The sequence below is a fragment of the Cynocephalus volans genome, chromosome 12 (genome assembly GCF_027409185.1).
Source record: "Cynocephalus volans isolate mCynVol1 chromosome 12, mCynVol1.pri, whole genome shotgun sequence".
NCBI classification, from domain to species: Eukaryota; Metazoa; Chordata; class Mammalia; order Dermoptera; family Cynocephalidae; genus Cynocephalus; species Cynocephalus volans.
In genome coordinates this window covers 71,057,672-71,071,323 of record NC_084471.1, presented here as the reverse complement: position 1 = coordinate 71,071,323, position 13,652 = coordinate 71,057,672, and the positions used below count along the sequence as shown (strand labels likewise).

The following is a 13,652-nucleotide window of genomic DNA, read 5'->3' as shown; positions in this document are numbered from 1 at the left end:
TATCATCTCACCCCAGTTAGAATAGGTATTATCAAAAAGACAGGAAATAACTAATGCCGGCAAAGATGCAGAGAAGGGGGAGCTATTAATGTAAATCAGTTCAACCACTATGGAAAACAGTATGGAGATTTCTCACACTTTTCAAACTACAAATAGAACTACTATATGATCCAGCAATCCCACTACTGGGTGTATATCCAAAGGAATGGAAATCATCAAGTTGAAGGGACACCTGCACTCCCATGTTTATTGCAGCTCTATTCACAATAGCCAAGAGTTGGAACACAACCTAAATGCCCTCCAATGGGTGACTGGATAAAAAAAAAAAAATGTGGTATATATATGCAATAGAATACTACTCAGCCACTAGAAAGAATGAAATTCTCTCATTTGCAGCAACCTGGATGAGCTTGGAGAAAATTATGTTAAGTGAAGTAAGCCAGACACAGAGAGAGAAATACCACACGTGCTCACTCATATGTGGAAACTAAAAACATTGATCTCATAGAAGTAGAGAGTAGTGGTCACTAGAGACTAGAGGGAGGAAGAGGGTGGGAGTGATGGGGAGAGGGTGGCCAGTGAATACAAAATATCACAGAGATAGGAAGAATGAGATCTTGGGTTCTGTAATAATACAGAGACTACAGTTAACAACAAGTACTGCATATCTTTGAATAGCTAGTCAAGATGATGTTGAATATTCCTAACACAAATAAATGACATATGTTTGAGGTGATGGATATAATAAACTCCCTGATATGAGCATCCCAGACAGTATGAATGTACCCAAATATCATATTGTACTCCATAAATATATATAATTATCATGGATTAACTAAGAAAAATAAATTTTAAAAGAGAGAAATAGAGAGTACAATAGTCATTACCAGAGCTAGGGAAAGGGAAGGCAGAGGGTGCAGAAATATCTTGGTAGACTGGTGCAAAGTTACAAAGTTACGAAGTTACAGTTAGAACTCTAGATTCCTTATTTATTACCAAAGAAAAAAATGTTTTAGAAAAGTGGACTTTATTCTAAACATACTTTAATTGAATTTCTTTTGCTTAGTTAATAAGTTGGCAAAAATAATTAGTAATTAAATAAAATAAATTGACAAGGGACAGTGGATAACTCTTATGTCGAAACAGTCTAGTCAGAATGAAAACTTTATACCTCATTGTAAATAAATAAACACAAATTTTCATTTATACTACAGTCTATTACTACTTAAGACTCTAATAAACTTGTTAAGCCAATACTCCCCTAAATACTTCTATATGACCAAACTGTAACAGAGCCCTGTGTAGCCATCAAAATGGGTTCATCAATGAAAATAGATTTGAATAGACAGTTTAGACAAATGACTGTGCTTCTTAACTTTTTTTTTCTTTTCAACCATTTGATCAACAAATCACTTTTTGCAAGAAATTTGCCTAGAGGTGATTTCACCTGAAAAGTCCCAAAGAGCAGATCAGCCCTTAGAGTGTCAAATGAAAACTATTCCTTTCTTGCTTGGAGAAAGAGTCCAATACCACTTTGGCCACTCGCTCTCCTTTCAACTCCCACTAGACTCAGAAGAGTTTAGGTTTAATGACTACAGGCCATTGCACCAACCCAGATGTTCTGAAGCCCCACCTGAGAGATCCCCCTTGGTCCTTATAACAGTCAATGCTATTAAAGTTCTTGCCTACTAAGTCTGACTTTACACTGTAACTATAGAATATAAAAGCTGTTTCCCATTCATCCTCTGGGCTACCAAATTCAGGGAATCACCCAAATCAGCAGCCTAAACATAGCTGCTCTGCAGACTGGTTAAACCAAGACTATAAACTATGTGTGGCTAAGACATGGTATTAGAAACAGGGAAAACTACAAGGTGTTTTAGACAGGCTTTTTGAAAAAGCAAAGAACTCCCCAATAGCTATTTAACTTTATTAGTGTAGAAATTAGTTTTTAAAAAATCATCAATAGAATTTTATAAACTCAACCATGATAGAAGATTTAGAAAACCGCCTTCCCCAGTTCTTCTTTTTTAGGAGATGCATCTAAATGAAAGTCCTGCAGCCAAGTTGGAGAGCAGATTGCCTTATGGAAGAGGTTGTACAGGTAATCTGTATTTGTGGTATTGGGAAGGTTTTCAGGCTGGGTTTCTGACTACAGACTTAATAAGTAAGGATCCCCCTTGCTAGACGGGGGACTTAGTGGCAGTGGCCAGGACCAGGAAACTGACTGGGCCACCATAACAAGTTCTATAGGTGACTCAAGGTCAGACTTTAGGGTGTAAGGCCAAAGCTAAAAGTTATGGCTAGAGGTTTTCAAGATGGCGGCGGCTGCGGCGGCTGGCGCGGAGTAGCTGAGGTGGAAAAGGTGGCCACTGGGCCTCAGGCAGCCGGGAAACTTGTGGACCTTCCTCTGGCCATCTCTTAAGGGAGGACTGCTGCTGCTGGCCGGTCGTGGGGGCTCAACGCCACTTTGCCCCCAGCAGGAGAGGCTGCCTCATTTACAGGCAACAGCTTTGAAGTGTGGAGCAGGAAAAGAACTGATTCTTAGCTGCAAAAGCGAGTCTTGAAACAGGGAACGCGGCGCCAGGGCTGCTGTGGATGCAGCCAGGATCCCGGAGGCGGGGGCCGCGCTGAAGGCGACCAGCTGCCCTATTCAGGATTCGAGGTTTCAGGCCGGCATTAAAGAAGATTCCTGGGAGCGCCCGAGCGGCGCCACGACTGAACAGCCCGAGGCGGCCGCGCCGAGAACACGGAAGGCAACAAACCAGAGACAGAGCGAGCACCCGACCTGGCACAGCACTGTGAGTGATCCCTGGCACAGCTCTGTTCGGGGGGTGGATGCCCATGCGGCTCCCGCCTGCACCACCAGGCCACTCACTGCCACGGTGCTGCCTCCATTTTCCCAGGTGCGGGCAGCTCCGCCCGGCTCGGCCATCACTGAGCCCATTTGCTTGGCCTGGCGCGGGGCTTTCCGGACCCTGCGGGCGGGCCTCCTCTCCCACTCCCTCCGCGGTTCTCTGGCGGGGCTGGGGGTGTGGGGCGTCCCGACCAGTGTTGGGAGGGCTAGGAAGTACGGGCGGGCCGACTGTCACTCCACCACACCCTGGACTCCGGCCCGGTAAACTTCCTGTTACTGGGAGGCAGATACCATCTCTGCGACCACCAGTTTGGAAAAAAGCCTAACGAATTTCTGGTTGGGAATAGTGTGGTAGGAGAGTTCCCAGGTCTGCTTGAACCTGCCGGAGAGCAGGCTGCAGGCGGGCACTAGACTCGGTTTATACCGGGGGGATACAAAGGTGAACAAGACCCGAGAAAGATCTACACAGTGCTACAAAGGCACCCAGAGAGACCGGTCGTCTGTGCCTAGCAGAAACCTGGTAGACTTCCTGGGCGAGGCGGTGCTGAGCAGGGTCTTGAAGGCCCAGCTGATAGACGAGGGTAGCAGAAGACACACCCCAGCCCAGCACAGTGTGCACAGAGGGGGGAGACGTGCGGCCAGGGAGGCGGAGACTCGACAGAAACCACACACCCGGTGGGGTCGCCACTGCACGATCTAACAGCCTGGGCCAGAACACACGGAACGGGGAGAAGTCCTGTACAGAAAGTGAAAGCTCAACAGAGATCACACACCCTGTGGTACGTGATCCACCAGCCCAGCAGAGTCCAAGCTGACCAGAAAGGTGGATCCCCGGAGAAGCCCAAGACCCGAGGCAACCACACACACAAGACACTAGAGGCCAACTGAGCAGTCACGGCGGGAGCCATACCAAATTGGCAACCACAGCAACATCCTAGTTAGTCATTAGTCTCAAACCGGTGGACTGTGAAACCCCCTGCCACAATGAATAAACACCAAAAAAAAGACACCAGAAATACAAAAAATCAAGAAAGTACACCACCAAAAGTTAATAAATCTCATACTCTAGATCCTATAGAACAAGAAGCCCTTGAAATAACTGACAAGGAATTTCGAGTGATAATTCTAAGGAAACTGAATGAGATACAAGAAAACTCAGCTAGACATCATGATGAAATGAGGAAAAGTATACAGGATCTGAAAGAGGAAATATACAAGGAAATCAATGTCCTGAAAAAAAATGTAGCAGAACTTGCTGAACTGAAGAAGTTATTCAGCGAAATAAAAAACACAACGGAGAGTTTAACCAGCAGGCTTGTCGAAGTTGAAGAGAGAACCTCTGAACTTGAAGATGGGCTGTTTGAAATAACACAAGCAGACAAAAAGAAAGAAAAAAGAATCAAAGACATGGAAGAAAATCTGAGAGAGATATCAGACAACCTCAAGCGCTCAAATATCCGAGTCATGGGTATTCCAGAAGGGGAGGAAAATGGAGATTCCATTGAAAACATATTCAACAAAATAGTGGCAGAAAACTTCCCAGGTATAGGAAAAACCACAGATCTTCAGATCCAGGAAGCTCAACGATCTCCAAACGTATTCAACCCAAAAAGGCCTTCTCCAAGACATGTCATAGTCAAATTGGCAAAACTCAGAGACAAAGAGAGAATCTTAAAAGCTGCAAGAGAGAAGCGTCAAATCACCTATAAGGGAGCCCCAATCAGGTTAACATCAGACTTTTCATCACAAACCCTAAAAGCTAGAAAGGAATGGGATGATATTTTCAAAATACTAAAAGACAAAGATTGCCAGCCAAGAATACTCTACCCTGCAAGGCTATCCTTCCGAAATGAGGGGCAAATAGTATATTTCTCAGACAAACAAAAACTGCGGGAGTTCACTACCACAAGACCACCCTTACAAGAAATCCTCAAGGGAGTACTGGGTTTGGTTCCTGAAAAATAACTACCACTGCCATAAAAACCTAAGAAAAATCTAAACCCGCTAGTACAATAAAAATGGCATTCATGAAGAGAAAACAAGCTAACAAAAACACTATCTACAACCTAAGGAACCAACAAACAAAGAAACCAAACAGTAAATCAGAAAGCAAGGAACAAAAGACACCTAAGACAACCAAACAACCAATAAAATGCTAGGAATAAATCAACACCTTTCAATAACAACTCTTAATGTTAAAGGCTTAAATTCCCCAATTAAAAGACACAGACTGGCTGACTGGATCAAAAAGCAGGACCCAACTATATGCTGCCTACAAGAGACCCACCTCACCCACAAAGATTCACACAGACTAAGAGTGAAAGGATGGAAAAAGATTTACCATGCAAACAGAAAAGAAAAACGAGCTGGAGTGGCTATTCTTATATCTGACAAAATAGACTTTAAACTAAAAACCATAAAAAGAGACAATGAGGGACACTACTTAATGATAAAAGGACTGATCCATCAAGAAGACATAACAATCATAAATATGTACGCACCCAATGTTGGAGCAGCCAGATTTATAAAGCAAACTCTATTAGACCTAAAGAAGGAAATAGACACTAATACCATAATAGCAGGGGACCTGAACACTCCACTGTCAATATTAGACAGATCATCTAGGCAAAGAATCAGTAGAGAAACACAAGATCTAAACAACACTCTAGACCAATTGGAATTGGCAGATATCTACAGAACATTCCACCCAACAACCTCAGAATATTCATTCTTCTCATCAGCACATGGATCATTCTCCAGGATAGATCACATATTAGGTCACAAATCAAGTCTCAATAAATTCAAAAAAATTGGAATTATCCCATGTATCTTCTCAGACCACAATGGATTAAAACTAGAAATTAATAACAAACAAAACTCTGGAAACTATACAAACACATGGAAATTAAACAGCATTCTACTTAATGACATATGGGTCCAAGAAGAAATCAAGCAGGAAATCAAAAAGTTTATTGAAACTAATGAAAACAATGATAATTCATACCAAAACCTGTGGGATACTGCAAAAGCAGTATTGAGGGGAAAATTTATTGCATTAAATGCTCACTTCAGAAGAATGGAAAGATGGCAAGTGAACAACCTAACACTTCACCTTAAAGAACTAGAAAAACAAGAACAATCCAATCCTAAAGTTAGCAGACGGAAAGAAATCATTAAGATCAGAGCAGAACTGAATGAAATTGAAAACCAAAAAACAATTCAAAAGATCAACGAATCAAAAAGTTGTTTTTTTGAAAAGATAAATAAAATTGACAAACCATTAGCATGGCTAACAAAAAAAAGAAGAGAGAAGACTCAAATAACAAAAATTAGAAATGAAAAAGGCGATATTACAACTGATTCATCTGAAATACAAGGAATCATTCGAGACTACTATAAACAACTATACGCCAACAAATTCGAAAATCTGGAGGAAATGGATAAATTTCTGGACACACACAAGCTCCCAAAACTGAACCGTGAAGACGTAGAAAATTTGAACAGACCAATAACAATAAAGGAGATTGAAGCTGTTATCAGAAGGCTCCCAACAAAGAAAAGCCCAGGACCTGATGGATTCACAGCAGAATTTTACCAAACATTCAAAGAGGAATTGACACCGATTCTTTACAAACTATTCCAAAAGATTGAAACGGACGCAAATCTCCCAAACTCATTCTATGAAGCAAACATCATCCTGATACCAAAACCAGGTAAAGATATAACCAAAAAAGAAAACTACAGGCCGATATCCCTGATGAATATAGATGCAAAAATCCTCACTAAAATACTAGCAAACAGAATACAGCAACACATACGTAAAATTATTCATCACGATCAAGTGGGATTCATCCCAGGGATGCAAGGTTGGTTCAACATACGCAAATCAATAAATGTGATACACCATATTAATAAACTCAAACACAAGGACCAGATGATCATCTCTATAGATGCTGAAAAAGCATTTGATAAAGTTCAGCACTCATTCATGACAAAGACCCTCTATAAGTTAGGTATAGAGGGAAAGTATCTCAACATAATTAAAGCCATATATGCCAAACCCACTGCCAATATCATCCTGAATGGGGAAAAGCTGAAAGCTTTTCCTTTAAGAACAGGAACTAGACAAGGATGCCCACTCTCACCACTCCTATTCAACATAGTGTTGGAAGTACTAGCCAGAGCAATCAGAGAAGAGAAGGAAATAAAGGGCATCCAGATTGGAAAAGATGAAGTCAAACTGTCCCTGTTTGCAGATGACATGATCCTATATATCGAACAGCCTAAAACCTCTACAAAAAAACTGTTGGAATTGATAAATGATTTCAGCACAGTAGCAGGATACAAAATCAACACACAAAAATCAGTAGCATTTCTTTTCTCCAATAGTGAACATGCAGAAGGAGAAATCAAGAAAGCCTGCCCATTTACAATAGCCACCAAAAAAATAAAATATTTAGGAATTGAGTTAACCAAGGAGGTGAAAAATCTCTATAATGAGAACTACAAACCACTGCTGAGAGAAATTAGAGAGGATACAAGAAGATGGAAAGATATTCCATGCTCTTGGATTGGAAGAATCAACATAGTGAAAATGTCCATACTACCCAAAGTGATATACAAATTCAATGCAATCCCCATCAAAATTCCAAAGACATTTTTCTCAGAAATGGAAAAAACTATTCAGACATTTATATGGAACAATAAAAGACCACGGATAGCCAAAGCAATGCTCAGCAAAAAAAATAAAGCTGGAGGCATAACACTACCTGACTTTAAGCTGTACTACAAAGCTATAATAACCAAAACAGTATGGTACTGGCATAAAAACAGACACACTGACCAATGGAATAGAATAGAGAATCCAGAAATCAACCCACACACTTACTGCCATCTGATCTTTGACAAAGGCACCAAGCCTATTCACTGGGGAAGGGACTGCCTCTTCAGCAAGTGGTGCTGGGATAACTGGATATCGATATGCAGGAGAATGAAACTAGATCCATACCTCTCACCGTATACTAAAATCAACTCAAAATGGATTAAGGATTTAAATATACACCCTGAGACAATAAAACTTCTTAAAGAAAACATAGGAGAAACACTTCAGGAAATAGGACTGGGCACAGACTTCATGAATACGACCCCAAAAGCACGGGCAACCAAAGGAAAAATAAACAAATGGGATTATATCAAACTAAAAAGCTTCTGCACAGCAAAAGAAACAATTAAAAGAGTTAAAAGACAACCAACAGAGTGGGAGAAAATATTTGCAAAATATACATCTGACAAAGGATTAATATCCAGAATATATAAGGAACTCAAACAACTTTACAAGAAGAAAACAAGCAACTCAATTAAAACATGGGCAAAAGAGCTAAGTAGGCATTTCTCTAAGGAAGATATCCAAATGGCCAACAGACAGATGAAAAAATGCTCAACATCACTCAGCATCCGGGAAATGCAAATCAAAACCACATTGAGATACCATCTAACCCCAGTTAGGATGGCTAAAATCCAAAAGACTATGAACGATAAATGCTGGCGAGGCTGCGGAGAAAAAGGAACTCTCATACATTGTTGGTGGGACTGCAAAATGGTGCAGCCTCTATGGAAAATGGTATGGAGGTTCCTTAAACAATTGCAAATAGATCTACCATACGACCCAGCCATCCCACTGTTGGGAATATACCCAGAGGAATGGAAATCATCAAGTCGAAGGTATACCTGTTCCCCAATGTTCATCGCAGCACTCTTTACAATAGCCAAGAGTTGGAACCAGCCCAAATGCCCATCATCAGATGAGTGGATACGGAAAATGTGGTACATCTACACAATGGAATACTACTCAGCTATAAAAACGAATGAAATACTGCCATTTGCAACAACATGGATGGACCTTGAGAGAATCATATTAAGTGAAACAAGTCAGGCACAGAAAGAGAAATACCACATGTTCTCACTTATTGGAGGGAGCTAAAAATTAATATATAAATTCACACACACACATACACACACACACACACAAACCGGGGGGGGGGGGAAGAAGATATAACAACCACAATTATTTGAAGTTGATACAACAAGCAAACAGAAAGGACATTGTTGGGGGGGAGGGGGGAGGGAGGAGGGAGGGAGGTTTTGGTGATGGGGAGCATTAATCAGCTACAATGTATATCGACAAAATAAAATTTTTAAAAAAATAAAATAAAATAAAAAATAAATAAAAATAAAAAAAATAAAATAAAAAAAATAAAAGTTATGGCTAAACATTCAGTGTTCAAGCAAACAGACCCAAAGACTCATGAGAGACAGACTTGAGGGACATGAACACATTCTGGCCATGAGGGAGAAATTTGGGATATGAAGACTGAGGAACTCTCAATATGAACGTTGGAAAGTTAATCTAATCTGTCCAAGAGAAATATAAAGGAACAAATGTTCTATTCCTGTTTTAAACAATCTTCTGAATATGATCAGAAGAAAGTTAGTAGGAGGGGGTTTCTGCCTGTGGAGTAGGGGTTTCCAGCAGCAGGTGGCTCCAGCAGAAGTTAGGAGTTTGAAGTCAAACTTCAGAGACCTACAGGATAAATTCCCAAACTTTTTTCTATATTGTTTGAGAGAGTGGTCCAGATAATTAGCACTAAGCAGAATCCGCTCTCCTAGCTGCTGCTACAGCCTATCTACCCATTCCAATACTTCTGTGTCATGAAATCCTTTCAAGTTTTTCTGTTGCTTACTTGTTCAGGGATCCCAGCCTTACCTGGGACACACATCCCTCCTATTAATGCTATTGAAGATCTCCCCCAGTGTCTGCATGAATCCCAAACAATTTCTCTCCCACTTGTCTCTGGAGTCTGGTAGCAATAACAATTAGGAGGAATTACGTGCCCTCCTTTCTGAGTATGGCACCCACGGTAATTGCAAAGCGATTTACCCTTTTAAGAGACAGTCTCCACTCCAAAATAATCCCAAACTTCCAATTTTAATTCAAGCTGAGGTCGTGAGCAGGAGTGGGCGTCTAGTGGTACTTATTTCAATGTGATTTTTCTTATACCTCTCTTGATAAAGGCACTTTAAGTAATAATAACAACAGCAGCATTAACAGCAACAACTTTGAGCTTCGATAGTGCTTCACTCTACAGAAGAATTTATCTGGGTTTTGCACAGACTTGTAATTTCAAGGAAATATTATAGTAATAATAATGAATATTTAATGAATAGTTAGGAGTAGGTGCTTTTGAAGAGCTTTGTATATAATCTCATATTTAACTCACAAAACCCTTTGTGGCACTGTTGTCTGCATTTTATATGTGAGGGAACTGAGGCACAGAGCTTTATGTGTATTGTACAAGCCATATAGCTAATTAGTGGTAGAGCTGAAATACGAACCGAGTCTGATGCAGGAGTCCACATGCTAGCCATTGATCTATGATGCTGAATCATACTCTAGGCATCAGCTTTGCAGAACTACCCATGTTCTATTAAACATGACCTGATTTTTCTCAGTCCTGAGCTTTTGAACACATTGCCAGCTAATTGTCTTTGACATTCATTTTCCTGGGGCAATCATATACTTGCTCAAAAAATTTGTTCAAATTCCCTCAATGTAATGTCACTACTGACCCCTGTAAAAATCAAAATTTGAGTTCCCTTTGTATTAATTACACTGTTATATTTTCTTGTTTTCACATGTCTTCTTCAAAAGATCATTTAAAGAGAAAGAACTACAACTTAATCATATTTATGTTCCATGGGACTGACACTAAATCTAGACCACGATAGGAGCCAAAAATGTTTACTAAACAATACTGATATGATAAGACAATAAATACATTGAGAAAATTGCTTAGGAAATAATAGAACCTTGGCTGTCATGAGTTTTTATATTACTTCTAGGGAACAGCTTTTGTAAATGGCATTGGGAACCACAGCACCATCACTGAGTTCCTCCTCCTCCAGCTGTCTGCCGACCCCCACGTCTGGGCCCTGCTCTTCGTGCTGTTCCTGGGAATCTACCTCCTGACCCTGATGGGGAACCTGATGATGCTGCTGGTGATCGGTGCTGATTCTCATCTCCACACACCCAGGTACTTCTTTTTGAGTCGTCTCTCTTTTGCGGATCTCTGCTTCTCTTCAGTCACTGTGCCCAAGATGCTGGAGAACCTCCTGTCCCAGAAGAAAACCATTTCAGTAGAGGGCTGCCTGGCCCAGGTGTTCTTTGTGTTTGTCACTGCAGGGACTGAAGCCTGTATTCTCTCAGTGATGGGCTATGACCGCTATGCTGCCATCTGCCACCCATTGCTTTATGGACAGATCACGAATAAACAGCTGTATATGCACCTTGTGTGGGGCTCACGGGGACTGGGCTTTCTGGGTGCACTCATCAACATCTTCCTAGCTATGAACATGGTCTTCTGTGAGGCTAAAATCATCCACCACTACAGTTGTGAGATGCCATCTCTCTTCCCTCTGTTCTGCTCTGATGTCTCCAGGAACTTCATTGCTTTGCTCTGCTCCACACTCGTGCATGGACTGGGACCCTTCCTTTTTGTCTTCTTATCCTACACCCGCATTATGTCCACCATCTTGAGCATTAGTTCTACTTCAGGCAGAAGCAAGGCTTTCTCTACCTGCTCCTCCCACCTCACTGCTGTGACACTTCACTATGGCTCAGGTTTGCTCCGCCACCTCATGCCAAACTCAGGTTCCACCACGGAGTTGAGCTTCTCTGTGCAGTACACTGTAGTCACCCCCACGCTGAATCCCCTCATCTACAGCCTGAAAAACAAAGAAGTGAAGGCAGCGCTGAAAACAACTTTTGAAAAATGTTTGAAATATATCAGGTAGAATTAAAAACATAGAATGTGGATAATTGGGGTAAAGCTGCATACAACAAGACACTGGATAAGTCTACAGCAGTCAGGAATACTCCTGACTACCCATAATGTATGTTGGGGTAAGTTAAAGTAGAAGTGCATGAGAGAATGGAAAAAAGTTATTATAGGGAGGATAGTTTATTTTAATCCTTCTTAGAGACAAAATAAATTATTAAATTATCACTTTAATCTAGAAAGTTTTGTTAGGAATGTATTAATTCATTTTGTCATTCTAAAACATTTGCCTTAGGCTTTACATTTAGTAAAATCATGAGTGCCATGAATCTATCATTATTTTTTATTTACTTTGGGGAATACACTAAAAGCCATACATTTAATAAGAATGCAGTGTCACGGATCTCCGGGAGAGAAAAGTCACAGATAAGAGTTGATAAGCAGAGAGAGAAATAATTCGAATGTGGTGGTCGTAGAAGACAGGCATGAAAAACTAAAAGAGAAAACTACAGAAAGAACCAACATATTGAGACAGAACTCAGACTCAGATAAAATTTCCGTGAACTTCACTGCATGTGCAGCATGTTGGCCAGTGTGAGAGGCTGCAAGGAGGCTCTGTGGCTCTAGAAACTTTATTTCTCACATTGTTTTCATTCACTCTATGGGGGCTTTATGTTTTATTCAATTAGCTGATCTCATTGGTGTGTCTTCTCCTTGTAGAGTTCAGGCTATGTGTCTAGACAAATAATCTTGTTTTGATCTCATCACAAGTGAATCCTGAAACTGTCTTTGTCTCTTATCTTTCAGCTGTAAAACAACCGGACACTGTTTAGGGGCAGATGGTTTACCAGTTCTAAGGCCACTGAGCCACTTTCATATAATAAGCCATTTTTACCTATAAAACACAAATTCATTCTCACAGTGCTTCTGATCTGTTTAAGCTATATTTTAAATTGTCTAATTCACTGTAGTTAAGTGAAAAGGGACAAAAACTAACTATAAATTATTGAGTTTATTTAATATTAACTTGCACTTTGTTCTAATGGTCAGCTATGAGGCTTTTCATCCTCATCTGGCCATTGGTATCTCACAAACGGGGTCTCCAGAAAACTCTAAATTCATTGCCATCCTCCATGCACAGCAGGATATTCAAGACCTGCTTTGCTTTCGTCGACCGAAGATGAGGCACCCGCTAAACCCCCAAGGTCAAGCTTCTTATTGTGAAGAGGAGTACAAAGAACTGAACTCTGGAATCTGAAGTTGGTTATAATCAGCACACAGATGTCACAGGATGATAGTGATTGAGAGAAAAATGCCAACAGACTCAGTCAAATTCCCTTTAGTGTGAGTAAAGGACATATAATCATACTTGCATGAAGACTTTCCTATAATTCTAGAGCTCAGCAGTGTTTTCTCCACTGGAGGGGCCATGCCCTTGAATTTCAATGCCCACTGTGTTACCCCTCTGCTTACTATACTGCCTGTTCAGTAAAAAGATCCCATCTAGGCCTTAGAGAAGCTCTTTCTGCTGTTCTTTCAGGGGTTTTTAAGCTCTTGTGCCCCAGAAATTTGAGGAGACCCTGGCTACACTTTGACCTTCCCAAGAAATATAAGAAACGTGACAACCCTAACATATACCTGAGTGCTTATTGCTGAAAGGTTGAATTTATGGGGAATCATTCAGCATCAGTTTCCCAGGTACACCATCCCTTTAGCAGGCCTGAAGACACCTATGAGACAGGTGACAAAAAGGGCAGCAAATTATCACACTGCTCACTGTGTAACAGAGACAAAAAGATTACTCAAAGCAACATGAATGCAATGATAAGTCCAAAGGGACTGCACCTCAGCAACTCCTCTGTTAGAAGGAGAAAACTGGGTACAGCCCTGATTCAAAGTTAGCTTCTGCTTTTTATTATAAAGACAAGGAAGTTTCACAAGAAAAATCAGTTGATTCTATC

At 40.8% G+C, this 13,652-nt stretch overlaps 1 protein-coding gene across 1 annotated transcript in view; it reads left to right on the top strand.

Moving 5' to 3' along the window:
* Positions 1-12,949, top strand: part of LOC134391718 (olfactory receptor 8S1) — a 47,774-nt gene extending 34,825 nt beyond the window's left edge. The window contains exons 3-4 of the mRNA XM_063115688.1: positions 10,757-11,703; positions 12,742-12,949. Of these exons, the coding sequence (XP_062971758.1) occupies positions 10,757-11,703; positions 12,742-12,949 (1,155 nt within the window). The remainder of the gene's footprint in view (positions 1-10,756; positions 11,704-12,741) is intronic.
* The last annotated feature ends 703 nt before the right edge of the window (positions 12,950-13,652 follow it).